The sequence below is a fragment of the Prunus persica genome, chromosome G1 (genome assembly GCF_000346465.2).
Source record: "Prunus persica cultivar Lovell chromosome G1, Prunus_persica_NCBIv2, whole genome shotgun sequence".
NCBI lineage: Eukaryota > Viridiplantae > Streptophyta > Magnoliopsida > Rosales > Rosaceae > Prunus > Prunus persica.
In genome coordinates, this window is record NC_034009.1 from 895,163 (window position 1) to 919,159 (window position 23,997).

The following is a 23,997-nucleotide window of genomic DNA, read 5'->3' on the forward strand; positions in this document are numbered from 1 at the left end:
CTCGCTCGGAAACTTCATCCAATTGCATGTGGAAAAGGTGGCAGATTTTTTTATAGCAGAAGCTACCATGGTGATGGTGGAAGTCAATCATTATCTAAAGATACTGTCAAATTCCATGTGAACCGTCCATACAAACATATGTATTTTGATGTGGTTTTCATTTACACTCAGTCAAATTCTTCCTGTCTTTTCCATTTTAATATCTCACACCGTAAGCATAAAATGACTGAATATCTAATATTTAGGGGGTGTGCTGAGTAAATTAGTGATTGGAAGAAGAAAGTCCCATTTCTGAAACACCAATTTTATACTGAATTAGATATGTTAAATTAGGGTATCAAATGAGTTGTCTTTGCACAAAGTCACTTTTAGCATAACAAATGGGTGAGCTTATCTTATCTACACACCCATGATTTTGTATCCACGCACCTATTTACGGACAATTGGGTGAGCCTAGCTGGCTGTATATCCTCTAATATCCAACCCACCATGGGCGCAATAGAGTTTTCCTAATAATGAAATTTCCTTTTATATATAAAATAAAATAAAAAGATTGATGCGTCATGTTTTTATTTTTAATATTAATTACAGAGATTTTAACTTAAGATATCTTCCACTAAAGTGACGTCGAACGAATTTTGATTTGTGATTTAACGAGTACTTACTTCTTTTCTGTTTTTCCAACAGATAAAATAGAGAGGGAGATTCTTCGCTAAGTAACATATATATATATATATATATATGCTGTTCTTTCTTTAGTTATAGATATATACCACTAAGGAGACCATATATGCTTATCAAAGATTCCAAATAAATTTGATGTTGATATAGATTAGAAACCTAGAGTCCAAAAAGTTATTAGAGACATTTATAATTTGATGCTTTCAGGCTTGCTACACTAGATGAAAATAAAATCACATCTATCGTTTTATTACTAGATTAATGGTAGAACTTCTAACTCCAATGATAAAGCATTTGTTCTCCGCACTTACGATAAAAGTTGGATTCCTTCCCTTTCATTATTTGTTGAAAAAGACCACACGCTAACTTCATGAGGTAAGGGAGCTCCATATGTTTTGCTTGACAAATGAACGAGACTCCTATTGTCAAGTATGTTTGCTTTGCTCACCAAACACAATTGATTAATTAACAACAAGAAAGAAAGCGATTAATTAGTTTAATAAGAAAATGACAACGCGGTCTGTGTCATAAGTGATGCTGCTTGCTTGTGATTAACGACGGTGATGGATGGATGTCATGTCGGAATGTGGGAACTCACCACAGAGCACAGACACAGTGTGCATGATCCAACATCAATCACCTCATCTATTCTAAATCCCATTATTGCCTTCATAATGCCCATAAAATTCGTTAAATATTATTAACCCAATAAAAACTCAACGTTGAAATTGGTAATTGGCTGTACAGAAAGGGAAAATGACATCTGACTCCTCACGGGCCAACGACAAAGCAACGCGAAACACGATGAATGATGATGATGTAGGTGCAGGTGCAGCCTTTCATATCGTCTTTCTCTTGAGTTGTAACAAGAAAGTTGAGTTCTGTGATCAGCCTTTGAGATTCTTCTCTCACTCACACACCATATCTGTTTCGAATAGTTAGTGATGAAAATATCTATAGAGATATCGGAATATCTATAGAGATATCGGTGTATCTATGGCTGTGAGTGCTAATATCAGTGTCACGTAAATAGTGACAAACCTTGTTTTCTTCTTTGGAGTGGAAGTACTTTTAAAAAACCCGAGCATTTTAAACTCCTCAGCTACCGGTGTGAAGCCAGATTAATGTTAGGTTTTAATAAAATACTTATAAATCATCAGGTTAGCTGCTCAACTCAATTTTTTCTGTCTTATTGGTGCAGAGGAGAGCAAAGGGGTTATGTTGTTCGAACTCTAATATTGGATAGTGGGATTGAAACCCTCTCAACATGCTCATCCTCCAAATCCATAACTCCCTTGCACATACAGCAATAATAAGCCTCAAACCCATTGGACCAATGGTGGAGTGGAGGCAGACTACAAAATTGGGGTGGGCTGGAATACTAGGCCTAAATCCCAAAGGGGTGGGTGGGTCATTGAATTGAGTTAATACATTAACTTGGGAATTATCTCCCCATTTTATAAGGAAAGTAATTCCTATTTGTAAAATTATGTTGTCAAATGTTTACCAAAGCACATGAGGTAATGTGTTCGAATTCCAGCTCCCTTAGTATTTCTTGTTAACAGAAAGAAAACCATGATGTCGTTGCGCCATTTTTAAATGTAAAATTTGGTGATCATATGTCTTGTTACATTAACATGAATTTCTGAAATATCAAGAGCATATATATATATATATATATGTATAGGACAAGTTTTGTATTTATATTTATATCATATATACCTGTGTCTCTTAAGTATGCAAAGTTCTCTGCACAAGCCATATTGAATGAAAAGTAATTATGCTTTTGTTCCCTCTTTTGAGGTGGAATCATTCTTGGCAGCGTTTTGTCTCAGAAAAACTTGTTTATCCTAGGAGCTTTCAACTTTCAGTCTTGTAAAGTAGCTGCATTGCCATTCATACTCACATAAACTCCCATATTCCAAATAGACATCTTAAGAGAGACACAAACAAAGATTTATACCATAGTTTTTATAAGTTACTACACAAAAACAAAGAAAGAAAAGGAAAAAGAGAAATACAGCTAAAGAAAAGGAAGACCCAAGATTGTCTTCCCACTTGCACTCTTTTGTTTCTAAGTGCTAGCTTTGCCTTTTGGTAGTGGTTCTTCACTCTTCCATTTCCCAAGCTTAATTTTGTTTGTAGGCACTGCCATGGCCATGGCCATATATGAACCTTGCCGTTCCTTCTGTGTATACATGAGTCTCGTTGTCCATCCTGCAAAAAAGCCCATCATCCTAGCTAGATCAGTAACTACTAAGATGAAAAATGAATTCCACAAGGCAAAAAAAAGAAAAAAAAGAGAACAAACAACATGTATGGCACGGGACTTACGATTGCCGGACAGCTTTGCTCAAGGTTGAGGCTGATGATAAGGTTTTTCCATCTAGGTATCTGTTCTCCCCTATGATCCTCTGTTTAATTCTGAGGTCTAATTCATCAGCACTTAGCTCAAAAGGGGTATCTGAAGCCTGCCATTTTAAACAACTCATTAGCCTCCTTAGTTTCAATTGAATATACAAAATTGTGGCACTTGTATGAATAAGAAAATGTTATAGCTTCAGTTCTGTTGTCAAACTAATATAAGACTTTGAGAACATGAACAATGGCATGCATTATGCATTGGCAGAGCATATATGCTGTTAAAAAAAACTCATTTGCCATAGAGGGTGCTAGTTTTTGTACCATGATCCATCCCCAAATATCAGCATATGAAGGAACATGAGCTGAATAAGGCACAACATCTGCAGATGCAAAGCAGCAATAAGAAAACGGTGGAGATCAAAAGGGAAAGTTTGGCTAAAGGGAAATAATTTTCTTAACTAATCAAGAGGACTTACATTTAAAGACCTGCCTCAAAGTATTGTAAATGCAAGAAAACACTTCTGTATGGCTGAAAATTCCAGCAGGACCTGCCTGTAGAAATAAATAAAAAAAGTGGTTAATTCTGTCATTATGATTCTGTTTCTGTATGTGATTGCATGCATATGAGGAAGGTGTGTTAGATTAGATACCTGTGTGACAAAAATGCCTTCCTTGCTGAGCCTAGGCTTGACAATCAGCTCATAAAAGGATTTGGTGTAGAGTTTATAGCATGGGCCTCCTTCTATTGGGTCTGCAAGGTCCCCAATTATCACATCATACTGCTCTTCTCTGTGTTCTAGCTCAGCCCTGTAACACACCTCAGTAATTAGTAACAGTGATATCAGAGTTGGTAATTTTGAAAATATAATTAATAGAAATATAATATATAAAATTGTATGTGTGTATATATATATAGGTTGTGAATAAACCTGGCATCATTGATGATGAGCTCCAGTCTTGGATCACAGAAAGCTTCACTGTTTACAATCAAATATGACTTACAGAACTCTACCACCTCCTGCATCATGTATTAGTTAACCAGTTAAGCATCTGATGTAATTATTTAGTTCATATCAAATAATATTGCTTCTTAGAGTAAATAACTTTGTCATATACAATAGTTCTATGTATCTGTTAAATCCTGTTTTTTTGTCTTTTTCAACAACAGACAAATGAAAAGGAGCCTTGGTAAAAACAGCTCAAAAGCTGGAAAACGGTAAATTCTTTAGTTTTAGGCAGATAAATTTCTGATAAGAAAAGATGATAGAGGGAGTTTTTTTTACCTCATCAATGTCACACATGACAACCTTCTCCACAGTCCTGTGTCTCAGCAGTTCTCTTGCAGTGGAGCCTTCACCTCCTCCCATGATGAAGATGCTCTTTGGACTGAGAAAATTGACATTAATTATAGAGTTATGAACAAACAACGCTGCTGCCATATACAGAGAAAACAAAACATACATGTTTATATGTAAAGAGAAGTTATATTACTTGGGATGATGAAGAAGTGGTGGATGAACAAGACATTCATGGTAGATAAATTCATCAGTCTCAGCACTTTGAAGCTTTCCATCAATGACTAAAGCCTGCAAAATACAGAAGAGAAAATGGCATGAGCCACTTGCTGCTATCTGCTGTCATTGTTTTTACTCATAGTAGAATTCATCAAACCTTTCCAAAGGGTTTGGTGTCCAACAATGCAATGTCTTGGTATGGAGTAGCTCCTGTATGCAAGATACTGCAAAAAAGAAAAAAAAAAGAAAAAAAGAAAAAAAAGGGGTTAATTATTAAAATATCTCAATGATGAAACTAAACTTTGTGATTAGAATATTGCACTCTATTCTAACATTTTTATTATGTCTTGTCTGACCTTTTCATGACAGTGTTTCACTTTACGAATTCTATCATTTTCTAAAGTAAGGAAGTTTGACACTGAGATTATAAAATAAGGCCATAAGTCAGAAAAGGCAAATCAAAATCTAGAATTCTGATAATAACTCAAGGAAGACAGCTAGGACTTTATAATGTCTCACCCAATAATAGGGGCTGTGGTGAAAAACTCCGAATGATTTTTTCCATGAACTTTCTCATAAGTTTATAATAAAAAAGGGAAACCATAAGAAAAAAAGAAAAACAGAGGTAGTAAGAAGTTGGAGCAAAGAGTTAATTACAACAATGGGGGCCAGGCTTTATTTTTATTTTTTGGGACAAAAATAACAAAAATGTGAAACAATTTCAGTTATCTAAAGATATAGGAAACAATGGTGACAAACAAATATGTACCTATTAAGAGCAAAGCTCCATCTTAAATTTTCTTCAATTTCTTCCTCATACCAACAGCTCTTCCTGTATCCATTCAGAACTGAATGAGCTTTTCCATTTACTCCATTCCCATTCCCATTCCCATTCCCATTCCCATTGCCATTGCCATTGTTGGTTCCATTGGAATAAGAAATGTCACCCATTTTCCTATAGCTGGCTATGCCAAAATACTGCACAAAACAGAACACAGTCTCTGTGTTTCGCTGAGAGAGAGAGAGAGAGAGAGAGAGAGAGAGAGAGAGAGAGAGGAGAGGTAAGTGATGGAAGAAGGAGGAGGGTTCACAATATAAGAAGCAAAAAGGTGGCAGCCAAATCGAAAGGTACTATGATTTAGGTTGGATAGAAAGCTAAGGAAATCATGGCAACAACAAAAAAGAAAAAATCCCAAAAAAAAAGAACAAAGAAAATCTATTGAAGTGGGTGTGCTTGAGACATAAAAGCATGCAGCCCCGAGATATCTTCATCGGAATTCGTAAAGTAAAGGGAAATTGGGACTATTTAAGTTGTGGTTGCGTGGTTAATTGTAACTTGTACCACTGTTTACTTTGTTCAATGTTTTGTTTTTTTTATCCATAAGTGAAACAAACGCACCATTGCAACCATCAGATTCTTCAACATATGATCTTCTAGGTATGTAGATAGTTCCATGGAATACGCAATGGGCTTTGACACGTAACTACATCCCAACATCAAATGTGGGTTCAGTAACTGATCAGGTAGTATGGCCGCTAATTTGCGTTTAAGTTCGAATCTCCTCATAATAGTTTGAATATTACTTTATGATTAAATAAAATGCAAAAATAAAACGTGAAAAATGAAATCTACGATAATATCATAGTTATGATATGTATAAATATATGTATGATACATGATGATGATGATATTAATTTAGGATAATGATTTCTCCACTCCAATTTTATCCACTTACACTCCTTTTTTAGTTATAAAATGGAGTGTAAGTGGATAAAATTGGAGTGGGGAAATCACCACTCTTAATTTAATATAAGAAAAACTGGGTATTATAGAGGGGGAAAAGGTTAAAAGATGATGATGGAGGGGTGACAACAAGCGAAAAATCTGGTTATATTCTTTGCTTCAAGAATGTGTGCAAATCTTAGTTGGAATTGAAGAAGAGAGAAGCTGAGAGAGAGAGAGGGGCGTGCACTGGAAACCATCATAACATTCTCTTTGCTTCAAAAGATTTGGAGGGCGTGCTGTGGCAGGCGCACTCATCATCACCCTCACCATTAACGCATCAATTCTTTCCCCCCAAACAGGAAATAACTTCAACCCCCACCCCCACCATTAATATAATTAATTAACAAAGTTACTTACCCTATAATTAATAAACCCTAATTAACCCTTTACTAATCAATGACCACACTGTTACTTCACTATTTATCTAATATATATTATATTTACATTTTGTCTTGAGAAATTTTACATTAAGTTTATCATGGCGTAATATTTTTGTGAGCGCATTCACATGTTAAAATGTTGAAAAAATAGTGTGAGTTGACTATCAAATTTACACATAACAAACACAAAAGAACAAAATCACTCTCTCCACATATTATGCTTGGTTTCCTATACAGATTATCCAAACTTGTGCAACAATTTGTGGGTCTAATGGGGTCCAAAGTCATAAGGTCCATATTTGGTGGCGTAAGGTTGGCATCAGAATGATGTGTATAATAGTATAATGGAAATGAAGAAAATATTAATAAGATTAAAAGAAAAAAAAATGTGGGCAGGCCACTGAATTAGCATGGTGGCATTGTATTTGATGCAGGCCAGCTATGAATACAAGGAAATCATTCTTGTTACTTGTATTGTTGTGTGTTTGGGGGTGATGATGGATTTGCCAAACTCTTGTTTTAGAAAGGTTATGATGAGAGAGAGAGACCTCAAAGGCTGAGCTCAACTCAAACTCAAACTCAAAGGTCCCCAAGACAATATTGTGTTCCCCTATCTTCATGACCTGTGAAAAAAATCATTGCACTGGCCAAGGGTTTGTCACTCAACAAATCATATGACATGATTTTATAGATTTCTTATTTGCTTGCCTTGCTGCACCTAAAATGATGTCTCATCTTCATTTCCCATAATGCGTCTCGTGCCTTTGCTTTTGTTACGCTTTTCTTCTTAACGGCACAAAAAAAATATCCAGTTTGAAATACTCATGTACGCCTCTTGGTCGGACATCTTTCCTTGGTATTCATAAAGGAGCTATGTACTTGTTATCGATATAGGCCTAACTTCACCAGCTAACACTTTCTCAAAGTTTAGTTAGACCGAGCTTTACTAACAAGTAATCTTCCTATGCTACCAAACAAGATAAAAACCATACGTAATTGACAGACTTCCAAGGCCAAAACCTATGTGATTTAGGACCTTTTTTTTTTAATTACTCTTCCTAGTCTTGCTATATTACCCCTTTTTAGTTGAATTAGATGCATTGAATTTCTTTTGATATTTTTTTAGTACTCTTACAAGAATTATTTGTTAGCTATATGTAGGGGTGGGCATCAATCCGACCAACCGAGAAAAGTCAAACGTTTCAAAAATGAATTGAATCGTAAATGGTTTGGTTTGGTTTTGAGCTTTTGCAAATAGACTTAAACCAAACTGACTGTCTACTTATATATTTATTTTATTTTACACGTGTAGTCCTTTCATTGGATAATAACTAGATATGGAGGTTGAATTCGAAGTGGAACTTTGAAGTTATTGATATTTGGTCGTTGGACTATTCAAATAGAGAACTAAATTGTTGGAGACTAACTAGGAAGGAACCGGTCAAACTAAGTAAAAAGAAACCTAATTTAGTACTCAAATTGACGAAAAGATGAAAAGACAACTCAAAATTAGAGCCATTTGAGTAAGAACGGAAAATTTGACTGCTCAAAATAAGTTAGGTATTCATGTTACGGTATGAATTTCATTTTACCCAATTTTTTCACACGCAATTTAAGATTTTGTTTTTCTTTTGTGTTTGCTGTTCTAGAGTTGAAATGCATATGCAATGCATGAACAAAAAGTCTACACAACTTGGGCAGTGTTTGACCCGATGAAAAGATGGGGCAGGAGGAAGCCCAACCAATAAAACGGCGGCGTATTGAGCTCGGGCTGTGTTTCTTCTCAGGTTATGGGCTTTTCTTCGTGGGTGTCATAAAAATGGAGGTAAACAGGCCCAGCCTCCAGCCCAACTCTTCCATCTCTGTAAACCCCAGACGTCAACACTCTAAACCCTCTTTCTGAGGTCTGAGCTTTCTCTCCTCCTTGTAACCTGCAGCTGTTCTTCTCACCCAGGTATTTCCTCTTCTTTTAATGTCTCTTTTTTCTTGTTTCTAATTTAGAATTTAACTAGGTCATACTGTTGAGATGATATAAAATATTTTACTTGAATTTTAAGCTTTGGTTGTTGTGGAAGGGAAGAGTGAGGCTCCGTTGGGTTTGTGATTCGGAAATAGTTTTAAAAAAACTAGGATTGAATCTGAAAGTTTTGAGATTTATTCTGTAAATTTTAAAAATCTGAAAACTTGGTTGGTATTAAAAACATGAAAACCCGAATTTGCAACCTCAATGTCATCCGCACCATATTGTTCTTCTTAGTCATTCCATCAAACAGCTTCTCTGCATAAAAAGTTCAGGAAATGTTCATCTATATATTCCATTATTGTGCAACCCCAAGGTTTCGTCTGGCATCTGAGAAATGTTTTAGAGGGGGATAGCTTTCCTACTATTTGTTTCTTGTTAATTATGTAATTTCGAAATTTCTTTTTTATGTAGTTCCAAGAGATGGAGTATGTGAGCCCTGAAGGCCTTCGCTTAGATGGTCGCCGCCCCATGGAAGTATTTATCTATCTCTGTTTTTTCTTTTGTATTTAATTATCATTATCATAATGCTTCATTTAATTTTATGAATTAAATAGTTTATTCTTTTCTTCTTTGATCCCAGATGAGACAAATTCGTGCAGAGATTGGTGTTGTTGCCAAAGCCGCCGGGTTCTAATTACTACACCCTTGTAATTTTTTCTTTTCATTTTTTTTACATTGGCTTTGATTTTGTTTTAAATTCATCTTGCACATCAAATTTTCAGTTCTGCTTTGTTTGAGATGGGTAACACCAAAGTCATTGCTGCAGTGTATGGCCCTAGAGAGGTTAGTTAACTTTTTTTTTCTTTTCTTCATTAACACCTAAGTCAAATGCGATACTCATTAGTGTTTTGAAATTTTTGACTAATTTTCAAGTTAAATTTTCTTTCAAGCTGTTTAAAAATTTACTTTGTTTTTAGGTCCAAAATAGGAGCCAACAATTGAATGACAGCGCACTGGTAATAATTCATCTAAATCTTTGTGTATCAAACTTATGTATGTTGTGTTTAATATGCTAAACCTAAATCTGACAGGCATTTATTACATTTGTAAATATAATGTCGTCTGCAATTGTTAATAACTTTAGGTGCGATGTGAGTACACCATGGCAAATTTTAGTACTGGGGATCGCATGAGAAAACCAAAGGGGGATAGGTGAGATATTAATATTCTTTTTTATTGCCGAACATACATGCTTTGTATGATCTTCCATTCGAAATTTCACATAACCCTAATGTTGTATCCATTACTAAGTTAAACTATGACCCTAATGTTGTATCCATTACTAAGTTAAACTATGTAAATAATATGTGTATCCTTGATGCTCTCAGGCGATCAACAGAGATATCTTTAGTTATTCGCCAAACCATGGAAGCATGCATTATGACACATTTAATGCCTCGGTCTCAGGTTCCACTGTTGCATCTTGGGGGACTTTTCTTGCATGAATGTGTAGTTTGTTCTTTTCTGAGCCTTGTATCTGTTTTTTCAGATTGATATTTTTGTGCAAGTTCTCCAAGCAGATGGAGGTAAATTGTGATGTCTCTTTGCAGTCATGGTCCTATATGATAATGTACTTTCAGATTATATGATAAATTCATGCTGCCCTGTTTCCGTCTATGTGTGCGTGCATGTTTGATCCTCTGTTATTCAATATATTTGTTGATCCAGGCATCATATTCGAATAGAATAAGTGATTGATACAGTGTTCACAAAGTCTAATGCTAGTCACTCTTATCTGCATATCACTTAGAATTTTAACTATTAGCAAATTCTACTGGATTTGATCAGGCTGCTTCACTATTTTTATTGGAGAATGGAACAATTTATCCTTGAGTTTGATTTTATTTGGTTTTATTTTTGGCAGGAACTAGATCTGCATGCATTAATGCTGCAAGCCTGGCCCTTGCAGATGCTGGAATTCCAATGCGTGATCTTGTTACCTCCTGTAGTGCTGGCTATCTTAATAGCACACCTCTGCTTGGTAAATGTTTTCTTTATTTTATATTTGTATTTAAGAATACTTTTCTTTGGGAGCCCTTGGAAGGCCTCTCTGTACAAGTACGATATTGTAATTTTCATGTGAGCTTATTGTTGCTGGAATGACAGATTTAAACTACATAGAAGATAGTGCTGGAGGTGCTGATGTCACTTTAGGCATTTTGCCAAAGTTGGACAAAGTGACTCTTCTTCAGGTTTTTATTTCATAATGTGCTTTTCAGTTTATTCTTCTGAATCTTAAGTTGCAATTATTGTATCAGCTGATACCCAGGGTATCTCCTTTTCCTTTGCCTTCTGTACACGACTTATTCGTGATGATCGTTGATGCAGATGGATGCTAAATTATCAGTGGAAACTTTTGAAAACGTAATGCAACTTGCGATCGAAGGCTGCAAGGCGGTTGCAACCTACATTCGAGAGGTAAGGACTTCTTTGCTGCATTTTTCCCCCTCAAATGAAAAGTTCTTCCTTGTCAGTTGTCATGTGGCTTCTGTATTTGGCCAATGCTCATCGATCAATGAGGCTTCATCTTCATGTTCCAGTATTGTCATGTTTATTGGAATTTTCATCTGGGTTTGTATAACAGGTATTACTAGAGAATACAAAGCAATTGGAGTATCGCCGAGGCATCTAAGTTCCAAATTAAGGTACGGCAACCAACCTCATTTGTTATTTTTATGGAAACTTGATCCAATGGCACACAATCACCTACGTATTCTGCTTCATTTTTTTTCTCTTCCTTTAGGTTTCTGGCTGTTCAGTGATGAGGTTTGAGGGTGGCTATATTACGCGGACAGTGTTGATGGAAGTAATCTTGGAATTGAACCCACTGAGTTGAAGTATCCCCAAGGGGAGAGCTTTGATTTTGGATTCTGAGAATGGTAACATCTACAACATGGGCCGAAGTGGCAATATCTAAAATGTATAAACTATTTTTCCATTATGTTATTATATTCTTGTTGTAAATGAAGATTTTAAGTAGAAATTATAATCAAAGAAAGAAGCTCCGTTTATTTTTAGAATTTTCTTGTTTTCTAATAGCATTCGCCTGCTTATAAATTTGGCTATTTTCTGTTTGTTTTTTCCTCTTTTTTCTTTTCGTTACATAGCCTGCCTCTAATTGCAAATTATAGAATAAAACTCTCATTCTTTGTATTGTTTTTGCGTCACTAATTAAGCTTATTCAAACAAGTGGTAGTATAATATAATCCCATTGGAGGACCAACCAAGACAACTTTGATTTCAAGCAACTCATTCGACTAGGGACAAGGCCAAGCCAATTTTTGTTGACAGCACGAGGCAATTAACTGTGGCTACTAGCTGGTCTTCTATTGAATGTAATGGCAACAAATTTATTTAAGTCCTACCCCCGGTATCGTTTGTATTTTTTTTTTTTTTTAAAAAAGGCAAGAGATTCAGAGCAACCCCTATTGAGATATTGAAGTAATGATAACTTGCCATTACTGAAGGACCATCTTATTGCAAACGAAAATGTTATTTTCCATAATTCGATAAGATTGTTGAATTAGCTAGTCTATTCTACAGTGTAAGTCCCAAAACACATTTTTAAAAAGGATAATGCTTCCCTTCTTGCCTACTGATATAGTTTAGTCCTAATTTGATACATGTATCTCTTGTTAAGAATAATTAAAGTGAAAGCTAACGCTTGTATCCTCTGTATTACCGTGGCTGTTGGCACAGAGTTAGCCGATGTTTATTCCCCAGATACCGTCATTACTTCCACGCGGCATTGCTCCGTCAGGCTTTCACCCATTGCAGAAAAATTCTCCACTGTTGTAAAGGGAGTCTTACTATTATATCTAATATAAAGGTCCAAATTGTATAAAAAAAATCATACATGAAATGAACTTTAGAAACACACCCAAAATCCATTTACAACATAACAAATTGGCTTTGAATTTCCTATAATTTACAAAACTGCCATCGATTTTTTTTAAACAAGCCCAACTTCAAAACCTCACAAAAAAAAAAAACCCAAAACACTCAAAATAAAAGGGTAAAACTAGAAATTAGTATATTACGTAAAGTCAAAAACAGGTTAGCTGGCAATAGTAGGATTTTTTTTGGGTTTGTTTATAAAAATTAAATGGTATAGTGTTTATCTGTAACACTAGTGCTAAGAATGAGTATATAACTAAATATCTCAAAAATAAATGCACCTTTGAGAATAAAATAAAAAGGACAAGTGTTAGTTTGTGGTTGAGTCACATCAGTAGGTAAGGAGGAGTTTCTCTTTATGGGCAAGAAGGGAAAGTATTATCATTTTTTAAATTCTCTCATACAAGTTAACAAAAAATTATCATTAAGACGTGTTACCTTTTAAGGGTGGTGGTAGTATTAGCTCTAGCATAAAAATTGATGTCATAACATAGAAAAGGCATCAGAATGGTAGAAAGATGTGATGCTATTTCTCCTATGTAGCATTAGAATTTATGTTGCAACTGATGCCCTTGATGCTTTTAGGCATCGGAACTCAACGCCCATCACGTATATGCAAGTCTCATAAACATCAATAATTGTGTCCATACTAATGCTGTAAGTGGAACACGTATCAGACTCCAATGTCTATAACTCTTTAATGCCTCTAACTAGTAAAAGGCCACGATGACGAATACCTCGGTTGGGGTGGGGTTATATAGAAGCAAATTTTGGCATAGTGTAAGCTAAGCTAACCATCACATGAATGAATGGCTAGAATGAGTCAGCTAATAATTTGACAAAATGAGTAGAGCATATAATTGTAATAATGGGTTGGGCCGGCCCAGCATGACATGAGCACAACCTGTTTAAATGGAATACGATACGGCCCAATCACGATTATTGGCGGGTTGTGCTAAGTACGATATGAAAGCATGAGCCGTGCAGGGATTAGAAAATAAATCCAATGGATCAGGCTGGGCTTGCCCAGAGCCCGCTTCAAGCCCGGCCTAACCCACTTAATTTTGTTTTGTTTTTTGTTGTCAAGGCCCACTTTACATAAACCATCTCTTAGCCTCATTCCCCTCTCGATATCTACATATATTGACTGTGATTTGGTGGCTTTTTCTTCCAACAAATCATATATTTTCATACTAAATAAATACTGAAATAAATCCTCAATTTTTAATCCCATATTAAATCGGCAATAAATAAATCCTCAATTTAAAGTCTCATATTACATATATATAATATGTTCATTATATATGTTTTTTGTATAAATTTAATATGCTAACATGAGTTTTAAAAAAAATATTCAAAGTTAAATGGGCCAAGCACAGCCCGATTGAAGCACCGTATGAGAACAATCCGCTTAAATGTGAACTTGAATTTTAGGCCGGGCCACGATCAATGTTTTTGATAAATGTGATGAGAAAAAATGCCTTAGTCTAAGCCCCAAAAAACTTTGGAAAATGCTACAAAAACGCAAGAGCATGTAATATCGAAGACTAACCAAATTAATCGCATGCCATTGATACTCCCTCCCTGCCCCAGTAAAGCCCTGATTAATTAGTGTTGACCCAAAGCCAAAAGAATAGTCTATGTAGGCTTGTGAATAAAAATGCTCAACCAAAGACTTCCAAACAAGTCTAGTTTAACTAAACTTGTTGTCTATTGCTCATTTCTGAACAACATTTCTGACATAATTAATTAGTTGTCAATGAAAATATTATTTTTCAGATAGTAACATGAGAGTTTAAACTAGTCTTTCTAATTAATTAGCAAATGAGAAGCAACAACGTGCTATTTAAGGAAGGATTAATATACTTTATCACCCCACATGCACAAAGAAGCCAAAAAAATCCATGGCGGCTTCAACGTTGAAACTAGTGTTCTTCTTGCTCTTTTCCTTCTTCACCTTCTCACCAATAACCTCAAGCCACCACCCACTGGACCCTCTAACCCCATCTGAGTTCAAACTGGTTCGAACCCTAGTCAAGAAATCGTACCCTAGCCCCAAACACAACCTAACCTTTCAATACATAAGCTTGGACGAGCCAGACAAACCGGCCCTCCATTCATGGCTCTCGAAACCCAAATCAAAACCCCCACCTCGCCGCGCCTTTGTCATCACACGGCTCAACAGACAATCCCATGAGCTCATAGTGGATTTATCAAATCGCTACATAGTTTCTGATAAAGTTTACAACGGAAATGATGGCTACCCTTTGCTCACCTTGGACGAACAAACGGTGGCAAGTGAACTACCGTTTTCCTATAAACCATTTATTGACTCGGTCAAGAAGAGGAGGCTTAACTTGTCCGAGGTTGTTTGTACCACGTTTTCAGTTGGGTGGTTTGGAGAGGAGCACAGTGGAAGAGTGATAAAGATTTTGTGTTTTTATGTTGAGGGATCGGCTAATTTGTACGTGAGGCCCTTGGAGGGAGTATCTTTGCTCGTTGATCTTGATGAGTTGAAGATAGTTGAGTATTATGACCGGGCGAGGGTTCCGGTGCCAAAAGCTGAGGGGACGGAGTACAGGCGGTCGAAGCAGAAGCCTCCGTTCGGTCCACGGCTGAATAGATTCGCCATAGAGCAACCGGATGGACCTGGGTTCAAGATCAATGGGCACAAAATAAGGTTAGAATCAGAGATGCGATCATGAGTTATGGTATAAATGGTTTGATTCGCTTAGAAAGCCCAAATTATTGTATGATCTCACTCACCAAATCATACTACTCACAACGTGAAAAAAAAAAAAAAGGTAATAGTTTTTTATTAGTATATTTGTCAATGGAACTAGGGTTAATTGTTTTATTAGTCCTTGAATTTAGACTCGATTTGCATTTGAGTCCTTTAATTTTCAAATTGTTCCCGTGGTCCTTTAACTTCACTTTCGTTAGGACAAATGGTCCTGCCGTCAATTTTGTTAACTTTTTCTATTAAATGCAGGAGCAAAATGGTATTTTATTATTATTAAAACATAAAAAATGAATAAAAAATTATATCTTTAAAATAACAATAAAAGAAAATCAAATAAAAACCAAAAAAGAAGAAGAAGAAAAATCAAGTTTAGGGGGAGTAGAAATCAAGATAGAGGGGGAGAGATAGTTTAATTTTAATTTTTTATTCATATTTTAATCAATTTAATGCCAAAATACCATTTTGCCCCTGTATTTAACAAAAAAGTTAACAAAATTGACGGCAGAACCATTTGTCTTAACGAAACTGAAGTTTAAGGACCACAAGAACGATTTTGAAAATTAAATGCAAATCAAGTTTAAATTCAGGAACTAATAAAACGATGAACCCATAAAACTAACCTTAAGTATTCCACACGTATATAGTTAGGTACGTGGAAATTGTCATCAAACATTGAAAAATGAATGTAATCGATCACTAATGACAAAATGCCGGCTATTGTGTTCTACATATTCGTCAACGGGGTGTCTTTTCTCAATGGACTTAAAAAGATATTCAAGGACGTGTACATCTCCTTTTGTATGCAAACTTGTGGATTCTTCTCAACCGCATGGCCTCATTTTAGTCCCATCTTTGACTTACTTTTGGCGCATAATTATGGGAAGTAGTAAACTTCCTTTTTTTCAGTTTAACTTAACTTTGTGGAAGAGTTTTAACTTAACAACACTCCCAAAGTGCTGGTTTAAGGCCTAATTTATGATAAAGAATTTGTAGTTTAAGTGGTTAAGAGTAATTAACGTCCTATGCTTGAATTTCTCTTCTTCAATATCGCTTGTATCAAAAGAAAAATAATAATAATCTGAAAATTACAATCACTTATTTTAGGAGTGTCCGAAGAAAATATTAAAATTTTACTTTATTTTATTTTACACAAGTGTTAAAATGTTAATAGAATCACTGTAACTCATTCTTACTTTTAAAATGCAACCAGTTGGGCCAATTGGGAGTTCCATGTAGGATTTGATGTTCGAGCTGGTCCAATAATTTCCTTGGCATCAATGTATGATCTAGAAAAGGGTACATATCGGCAAGTATTGTACAGAGGGTTCGTATCGGAGCTGTTCGTGCCATACATGGACCCAACTGAAGAATGGTACTACAAGACCTTCTTTGATGCTGGTGAGTTTGGGTTCGGTCAATCGGCTATGCCATTGGAGCCACTGGCTGATTGCCCTGCCAATGCTGCATTCATAGACGCATACTATGCTGGGGAGGATGGCACCCCTGTCAAAATATCCAATGCTATTTGCATATTTGAGCAACATTCTGGGAGCGTCTTGTGGCGTCACACTGAAATAGCAATTTCAGGAGAAGTGGTAAGCTTACTAGAATTCATTTTTAATTTCAATTACAACAATTCCTTTCATGTATTTTATGTGAGTAATTAGCTGATCACGTGATATTAGATCAATTGTTATGTCTTATTGTTAATACATCAATTGTCACATCTTGTGATAATTTCTAACATTACTATATGTGTAGATGTGGTATTATGAATAAGAGTTATATATATGGTGATGGTAATGTAGATAACGGAGGTTAGGCCGGAGGTGAGCTTGATAGTGAGGATGGTCACAACCATTGGCAACTACGATTACATACTCGATTGGGAATTTAAGCCAAGCGGCTCCATCAAAATAGGGGTATGATATGATTTCTTGTAATATATTTATTGATCACATTGTAAATCATATCGTATCTTTATATGGAACTCACTTATGGTTTCATAGGGAGTGAGATGAGAAAATTACAATGATGATCCTAATAAGGCATATAGGCTATTTTCCTTTTGAAAACAGGTAGGCTTAACAGGAATACTAGAAGTGAAGGCTGCAGATTACACCCACACGAGTCAAATAACGGAGGAGGCATATGGAACATTGCTAGCAAAAAACACAATTGGCGTGTACCACGACCATTTCTTGACCTACTATCTTGATCTTGACGTGGATGGCGAAGCCAACTCCTTTGTCAAAAACAATTTGGTGACAAAAAGAGTGACAGACAAGAGCTCACTTAGGAAGAGTTATTGGACAGTCGAGAGTGAGACAGCTAAAACTGAATCAAATGCCAAAATTCAGTTGTGTTTGAAGCCATCGGAGCTAGTTGTGGTAAACCCTAACAAGAAGACCAAACGTGGAAACAAGATAGGCTACCGTTTGATTCCAGGGTCAATTTCAAACCCACTTTTATCCTTTGATGATTTCCCACAAATCCGAGGTGCCTTCACTAATTACAATGTATGGGTCACGCCTTATAACAAGTCTGAAAAATGGGCAGGAGGACAATATATTGATCGGAGCCATGGAGATGATACATTGGCTACTTGGAGCCTCAGGTATATTTTAACATTTGGTGTGAGTTTGACAATTTTAAATAATACTATTTGTACCATATTTATTAACAACTTCGCTCCTAAATTTATATCAAAATTAATGCACTGCAGGAACCGAGGGATCGAAAATAAGGACATAGTGTTGTGGTACACCATGGGCTTTCATCATGTTCCTTCCCAAGAAGACTTCCCAATCATGCCAACATTAAGTGGTGGGTTTGAGCTTCGGCCCACTAATTTCTTTGAGAGCAATCCAGTTCTTAAAACAAAACCTCCTATTCATGTGAACTGCACTACAAAACCCTAATTAGCATTACCTCCTAATTATGCCTAGTTTTCTTTTCTTCTTTTTTTACCCTATAAGATTTTGTATTATGTCATCGCCACCCAATAAAGAGGTGTTAATTTTGTATAAGAAAACATGCAAATCAAATGGTTTTCTTTTCATATATATATATATATATATATATATATCTCTATATAGAATGCAGGTTAGAACCAGTTTATAAATGGCATCTAGAAAACCTAGATGGATTATGCATTGTACACTAGAAAATCTAGATGGATATGATCTGTTGGCAATCCACAGGCAACACATGTGGTGCGTTGATGTACCATATACCATCCTCCTAGCTGCCCTAAATAGTGAGAAGTTATTGTGTATGCCATACTGATGATGCGGTGTACCCAATTAATAATCTAGTAGAACACGTATTTTATTATTAACATTTAAACTTCAATCTCTAAATCGGGTGAACCAACCACCAAGATTTGGATATGGAACGGATACCCCAACGCAACACGAAATATTATTTTTTTTCCTAAATAAATTCATACTCATTAAATAATAATCAAGACTAATAATTATGAATCATGATAACACAAAGTTATGTGAAAATGCCCACTTGGCCAATTGGTGGGCCACCACTTGGTGCTGTCTACTGTCCACTGTCCACTGTCCATATCTAATATCATTTTGGTAAATATTATACCTCGTAAATATCATGAGGTATATATCCTCACATTAGAGAGGTGAAATTAATTTTCGTTCGGAATTTGGTTTGCTTTTGATCATAAAGTGTCTATATCTAATATCTTTCACGTGTTGGGAAAGTCCTCTTTTTTTGAGATACAAAAATACAAATTATGCAATGCTAATGTTCCCGTCTTGTTTGATTGAGCCTTTACTTTTGGTGCGAATTTGTTGTAGCTAAAATCTGTCATAGATACTTTTTTCAGCTTTGGTTGTGGCCTTAGTTGCTTGGTTGGCTTGAATTGACCGGTCCTTTGGAGAAGTTAGGGAAACCTGAAAACTACTAATCATACCCACAATGCCTAAAGTCCCCCATCCGCGAGGTTGGATTGGAGCTAGCTAGCACTGCTTTTCTCATTGCCCCACCACTACTCTTGGCCTTGAGGTCCCTCCCTTCAAGCCTATAAGAATTGGTTGGTGGCTCCGGCTCTCTGGGTTTACTGTGGCCATTCAAAAGCACTGACTAGCTTAGCTAGGTCTTATATATTGGGATAAGAACTCATGGCTTCTTCTTCGTACGTATATATAGGACATGGGAAATGGTCCATGCATCATCAGATTCATGAACCTCTCGAGTTATATATATATATAACTTTTCAAATTTTTTATTGTCTTCATCATTTCGATATCATCGATATTATATAATGATATTTTAGCCAAATATTGCTGAAGTGTGAGAGAAATTATATCGACAGAGATATTTTCCGATATTATCGATATTTATACGATATGTGTATAGATACGTTCCAAAATATCATTTACCCGAAAAAACAATAATATTCTCGATATTTCATCAATATTATCGATATTTTAGATTATGATCATGATCTATTATCCATATTATTATCTACAAAACCTTGCCTACCAATAATCATTATACTTATATATGTGAGAATGTGAAAGTAAAAATGTCTCACATTGAAAAGTAAAGGAAATTTAACAAGAATTTATAAGGAGTTTGACTACTTTCCCCATTATTGCCAATTGATTTTAGGGTGTAATCTCAACTTCCTTCAATATATATAGAAAGGATGCGATATGCCTGTTACTTTTAAATTCAGATATTGTTAAAATTAATTTAAAGATTTCCATCGTTTGCACATGCCGCATGTGATAGTACGGTAATTTTTCATTTAGTCGTTTACCGTGCATTGAGCATAATTACACCATGCTAAGCTAGCTGGTCCTTGAAAGTTCTTCCAGCAGTTGGCAGTTATTTAGCTAGTTGAAACTCTTATTTAAGGGGATCATTGATGCCTGCATTTCTCTCACAATGCCATGGCATCCAGAGTAGTGACACCCGCTCTCTTGTTATTACTCTTCTCCATCTTCATCACCTTCTCGCCAGCCTTATGCCTCAAACAGCATCCGCTAGACGCTCTAACACCGTCCGAGTTCATCCATATCAAAGCCATAATCCATAAAGCATACCCTGCCCAAAACCTAACCTTCCAATACGTAGGCCTAGATGAACCAGAAAAGTACACCGTCCTCTCATGGCAATCAAAATCCACCACCACCACCAAATCTCCACCACCGCCTCGCCGAGCCTTGGTCGTTACACGGCTTAATAAGGAAACCCACGAGATTATCGTAGATTTATCGACCCGTTCCATAGTCTCTAGTAAAGTTCACAACGGAGCAAATGGCTTACCTGTGTTAACCTTGGACGAACAAACATATGCAAATGAGTTGCCATTTAAACATGAACCATTTATCAAGTCCATTAGAAAGAGAGGGCTTGATATATCCCAAGTTTTGTGCAGCGGTTTTTCAGTTGGTTGGTTTGGAGAGGCAAAGAGTAGAAGAACATTAAAGATTAATTGTTTCTACACAAATGGGACAGTGAACTTGTATGTGAGGCCAGTGGAGGGAATAGCATTAGTGGTTGATCTAGATGAGATGGAGATAATTAAATATAGTGACAGATTTATAGTTCCTGTGCCAAAAGGCGAGGGAACTGAGTACCAAGCTTCGAAGCAGAAGCCCCCTTTCGGTCCATTGCTACACGGCGCACCGGTGGTGCAGTCGCAGGAAGAAGGGTTCAGCCTCGAGGGGCACACTATCAGGTTTAGTACTCAACTTAATATTACATCTTAATTATTGATTAATGAAGTTGACTTGAGCAGGGATGATTCTAATGATATAAGTAAGCTCAAACATTTGCCACATGATCATCTGACATGATATGTGATAACTGCATGTGCATGTGCATATGGTTAACTAATGTTTCTGAGGATATGTGTGTGATCCTTTACTCAGATTGATATTGTTGGATTTCAATTTTATACACATGTTTTTATGAGAATGTAATGGTAAAAAGTCTCGTATGGAGATGTTTGAAAATTTTGCAAGAGCTTAATTATAAGGAGTTGGGCTACTCCCCTCATTGCCAATTGATTTTAAGGTGGAACCTTAACTTCCTTCAATTTTAACGAAATAGTAAGGATTATGTGAATGTCATTTTAAACCCTCTTCTTTTATACACACACACGAAGCTACGTTCATAATGTAATAATTCACTCACAACAAAGTCATGCCATCAGAATGAGTTAGTCACAACTAAATATTGAGTTCACAATAGATATTTATTATCTTCGTCGTATTCATGTGAGTCGAACTTGAGGCATCCTCCAATTAAGTGGAGACAACTGTCACTCGTACTCAACATAATTATATTTATGTTTGTTGTTCATATCGTTAGCTGTTTTTATTTTTTATAGTTGTAAAATATAAATGGCGATGATTATTGAACGGTAAAAATGATTACTTTAGCTTTATATGGATTTTCATTTATGGTCCAAAAAGAAATTATATTAATCATCGATCACTTAATTATAGTATAGGTACTATATTTTCCTCTATTAATTGATTTTGTTGTGATCAGATGGGCTAACTGGGTCTTCCATCTCGGATTTGACGTTCGAACTGGTACAATCATATCTCTAGCATCAATTTATGATCTTGCAAAGCACAAATATAGAAGGGTCTTGTATAGAGGCTTTGTATCAGAGCTTTTTGTACCATACATGAACCCAACCGAGGACTGGTACTTCAAAACCTTCTTCGACTGTGGAGAATTTGGGTTTGGTCAATCCGCAGTGTCACTTGAGCCATTGACTGATTGCCCAGCCAACGCCAAATTCATGGATGCCTACTATGCTGGCCAAGATGGCACACCTGTCAAGATATCAAATGCTTTCTGTATTTTTGAACGACATGCAGGCAACATTTTGTGGCGTCACACAGAAGTGACCATCCCAAATAAAGTGGTAATTCAAGTTTTCTTATATATTATTATTTTTGCTTGGTTGATTGGTTTTTATGTTGTTGGGGCATTGATAATTCAATTGAATTGCAGATCACCGAGGTCAGGCCAGAGGTGACGCTAGTGGTGAGGATGGTTGCAGTTGTGGGCAACTATGACTACATAATTGATTGGGTATTCAAGCCAAGTGGCTCAATCAAGCTGGAGGTATGAAGTGGTTTTACCTAATTAAATTAACGTCACTAATATCATAATTCTAAACCCAAAATGTTGAGTATTAATATCGAAATCCTAAACCAAAAATGATGAATATAAGACTTAGTATATGTTATAATTTGTAATAATTCTTGATCATCAATTAAACATAACGATGAAGTAGTAAGTGAATCTCTCTTGCCACATAGAGACGAGTTAGCAAATATGGTCTGCAAATAAATATAGGGTAAAATATTATCAAGCAAATAAATATACGAGTTAGCAAGTCGATTATGCTTAATATGTAAACTTTAACATCTTCAACAGGTTGGGCTAACAGGTGTGCTAGAAACTGAAGGGGTTAAGTACACCAAGACAAATGAAATAGAGAAGGAGGTTTATGGTACACTAGTTGCAGATAATACCATTGCTGTAAACCATGACCACTTCTTGACTTATCATCTTGACCTTGATGTGGATGGTGAAGCCAACTCCTTTGTCAAGAACAAAATGGTGACCAAACGAGTGAAAGACCCCAATATTCCAAGGAAGAGCTATTGGACTGTTGAAAGTGAGACAGCTAAAACTGAATCGGATGCAAAACTTCATTTGGGTTTGAAGCCATCTGACTTGGTTGTGGTAAATCCTAATAAAAGAACAAAACCTGGAAACCCAATTGGTTACCGTTTGATTCCGGGGTCAGTTGCAGGACCCCTTTTGTTGGAGGACGATTACCCACAAATTCGTGGGGCTTTCACCAAGTACAATGTGTGGGTTACACCATACAATAAATCTGAAAAATGGGCAGGAGGACAATATGTGGATCAAAGCAGAGGAGGTGATACTCTAGCAACATGGAGCCTCAGGTATGGTATTATATGTTTTGCTTGCTTAGCTGACTGTATTATGTGACAGTCTTGTTTATTAATAATTTGGGCGAGCGAATCATGCATGATTAATAATTTGGTCGAACTTGTATATACTTAAAAAAATGTAATCACTTTAGCGTTATTCTGTCGAGTTTTGATAAGAGTGTGAAAATAGTTGTGATAGTTGTTGTTAATTTTATTTATCACTTTGTACGTACCTTATTAATATGTGCAGGAATAGGGAGATTGAGAACAAAGACATAGTGTTATGGTACACCATTGGCTTTCACCATGCTCCATGCCAAGAAGACTTTCCAATGATGCCAACATTGAGTGGTGGGTTTGAGCTCCGACCAACCAATTTCTTTGAGAGCAGTCCAGTGCTTAAAGTTAGAACAATATCTCCTAAGCATGTGCCTTTGCCTAATTGCACCACCAAAAACTAGTTGGGTTTTTTGTTTGTGATGAGTATTAATAAGTCGAAAGGGCTCCTCCATAAGTGAGATTTTCTCCCATTCTGTTGTCTAATTCATTGGGCAATTTTGTCACTTAATTTGGGTGTTTTCCATTGCAAACTGAATAATCTATATACATGTGCGACACGTAATCGACTTATAAGAAGTTGAGTCA

The 23,997-nt window shown here is 36.1% G+C and overlaps 4 protein-coding genes across 4 annotated transcripts; 3 read left to right on the top strand and 1 right to left on the bottom strand.

Moving 5' to 3' along the window:
- On the bottom strand, positions 2,581 to 5,851 carry LOC18793824 (thermospermine synthase ACAULIS5). The gene is made up of 10 exons (XM_007222205.2): positions 5,329 to 5,851; positions 4,717 to 4,783; positions 4,537 to 4,631; positions 4,329 to 4,431; positions 3,975 to 4,063; positions 3,696 to 3,852; positions 3,522 to 3,597; positions 3,367 to 3,425; positions 3,016 to 3,152; positions 2,581 to 2,898 (listed from the first exon to the last, which is right to left on the bottom strand). The coding sequence occupies exons 1-10, from the start codon at positions 5,508 to 5,510 to the stop codon at positions 2,811 to 2,813; spliced, it is 1,053 nt and encodes a 350-aa protein (XP_007222267.1). The 5' UTR covers positions 5,511 to 5,851; the 3' UTR covers positions 2,581 to 2,810.
- LOC18788774 (exosome complex component RRP41 homolog) lies at positions 8,556 to 11,819 on the top strand. Its single transcript, XM_007223745.2, has 13 exons — positions 8,556 to 8,679; positions 9,160 to 9,222; positions 9,329 to 9,375; positions 9,471 to 9,531; positions 9,666 to 9,704; positions 9,833 to 9,900; positions 10,077 to 10,155; positions 10,238 to 10,274; positions 10,613 to 10,729; positions 10,855 to 10,940; positions 11,077 to 11,166; positions 11,333 to 11,393; positions 11,492 to 11,819. The coding sequence occupies exons 2-12, from the start codon at positions 9,169 to 9,171 to the stop codon at positions 11,378 to 11,380; spliced, it is 726 nt and encodes a 241-aa protein (XP_007223807.1). The 5' UTR covers positions 8,556 to 8,679; positions 9,160 to 9,168; the 3' UTR covers positions 11,381 to 11,393; positions 11,492 to 11,819.
- On the top strand, positions 14,414 to 18,447 carry LOC18790222 (primary amine oxidase). Its single transcript, XM_007224087.2, has 5 exons — positions 14,414 to 15,325; positions 16,599 to 16,983; positions 17,197 to 17,310; positions 17,467 to 18,005; positions 18,114 to 18,447. Exons 1-5 carry the CDS (start codon positions 14,550 to 14,552, stop codon positions 18,307 to 18,309), a joined length of 2,010 nt encoding a protein of 669 aa, XP_007224149.1. The 5' UTR covers positions 14,414 to 14,549; the 3' UTR covers positions 18,310 to 18,447.
- LOC18790558 (primary amine oxidase) lies at positions 20,199 to 23,912 on the top strand. Its single transcript, XM_007225096.2, has 5 exons — positions 20,199 to 21,104; positions 21,923 to 22,307; positions 22,397 to 22,510; positions 22,826 to 23,364; positions 23,603 to 23,912. Exons 1-5 carry the CDS (start codon positions 20,314 to 20,316, stop codon positions 23,811 to 23,813), a joined length of 2,040 nt encoding a protein of 679 aa, XP_007225158.1. The 5' UTR covers positions 20,199 to 20,313; the 3' UTR covers positions 23,814 to 23,912.

What these genes read in the sequence shown, in the direction of transcription:
- LOC18790222 (XM_007224087.2), top strand. Translation starts at nt 14,550, where the DNA reads ATGGCGGCTTCAACGTTGAAACTAGTGTTCTTCTTGCTCTTTTCCTTC. An exon ending in ATCAATGGGCACAAAATAAG is followed by an intron (nt 15,326 to 16,598) that starts GTTAGAATCAGA and finishes AAATGCAACCAG; the next exon opens with TTGGGCCAATTGGGAGTTCC. An exon ending in GCGGCTCCATCAAAATAGGG is followed by an intron (nt 17,311 to 17,466) that starts GTATGATATGAT and finishes TTTTGAAAACAG; the next exon opens with GTAGGCTTAACAGGAATACT.
- LOC18790558 (XM_007225096.2), top strand. Translation starts at nt 20,314, where the DNA reads ATGGCATCCAGAGTAGTGACACCCGCTCTCTTGTTATTACTCTTCTCC. An exon ending in TGACCATCCCAAATAAAGTG is followed by an intron (nt 22,308 to 22,396) that starts GTAATTCAAGTT and finishes ATTGAATTGCAG; the next exon opens with ATCACCGAGGTCAGGCCAGA. An exon ending in GTGGCTCAATCAAGCTGGAG is followed by an intron (nt 22,511 to 22,825) that starts GTATGAAGTGGT and finishes CATCTTCAACAG; the next exon opens with GTTGGGCTAACAGGTGTGCT.
- LOC18788774 (XM_007223745.2), top strand. Translation starts at nt 9,169, where the DNA reads ATGGAGTATGTGAGCCCTGAAGGCCTTCGCTTAGATGGTCGCCGCCCC. An exon ending in GTTGTTGCCAAAGCCGCCGG is followed by an intron (nt 9,376 to 9,470) that starts GTTCTAATTACT and finishes TCAAATTTTCAG; the next exon opens with TTCTGCTTTGTTTGAGATGG. An exon ending in AGTTCTCCAAGCAGATGGAG is followed by an intron (nt 10,275 to 10,612) that starts GTAAATTGTGAT and finishes TATTTTTGGCAG; the next exon opens with GAACTAGATCTGCATGCATT.
- LOC18793824 (XM_007222205.2), bottom strand. Translation starts at nt 5,510, where the DNA reads ATGGGTGACATTTCTTATTCCAATGGAACCAACAATGGCAATGGCAAT. An exon ending in TTTGAGGCAGGTCTTTAAAT is followed by an intron (nt 3,426 to 3,521) that starts GTAAGTCCTCTT and finishes TTGCATCTGCAG; the next exon opens with ATGTTGTGCCTTATTCAGCT. An exon ending in ATATTTGGGGATGGATCATG is followed by an intron (nt 3,153 to 3,366) that starts GTACAAAAACTA and finishes TTAAAATGGCAG; the next exon opens with GCTTCAGATACCCCTTTTGA.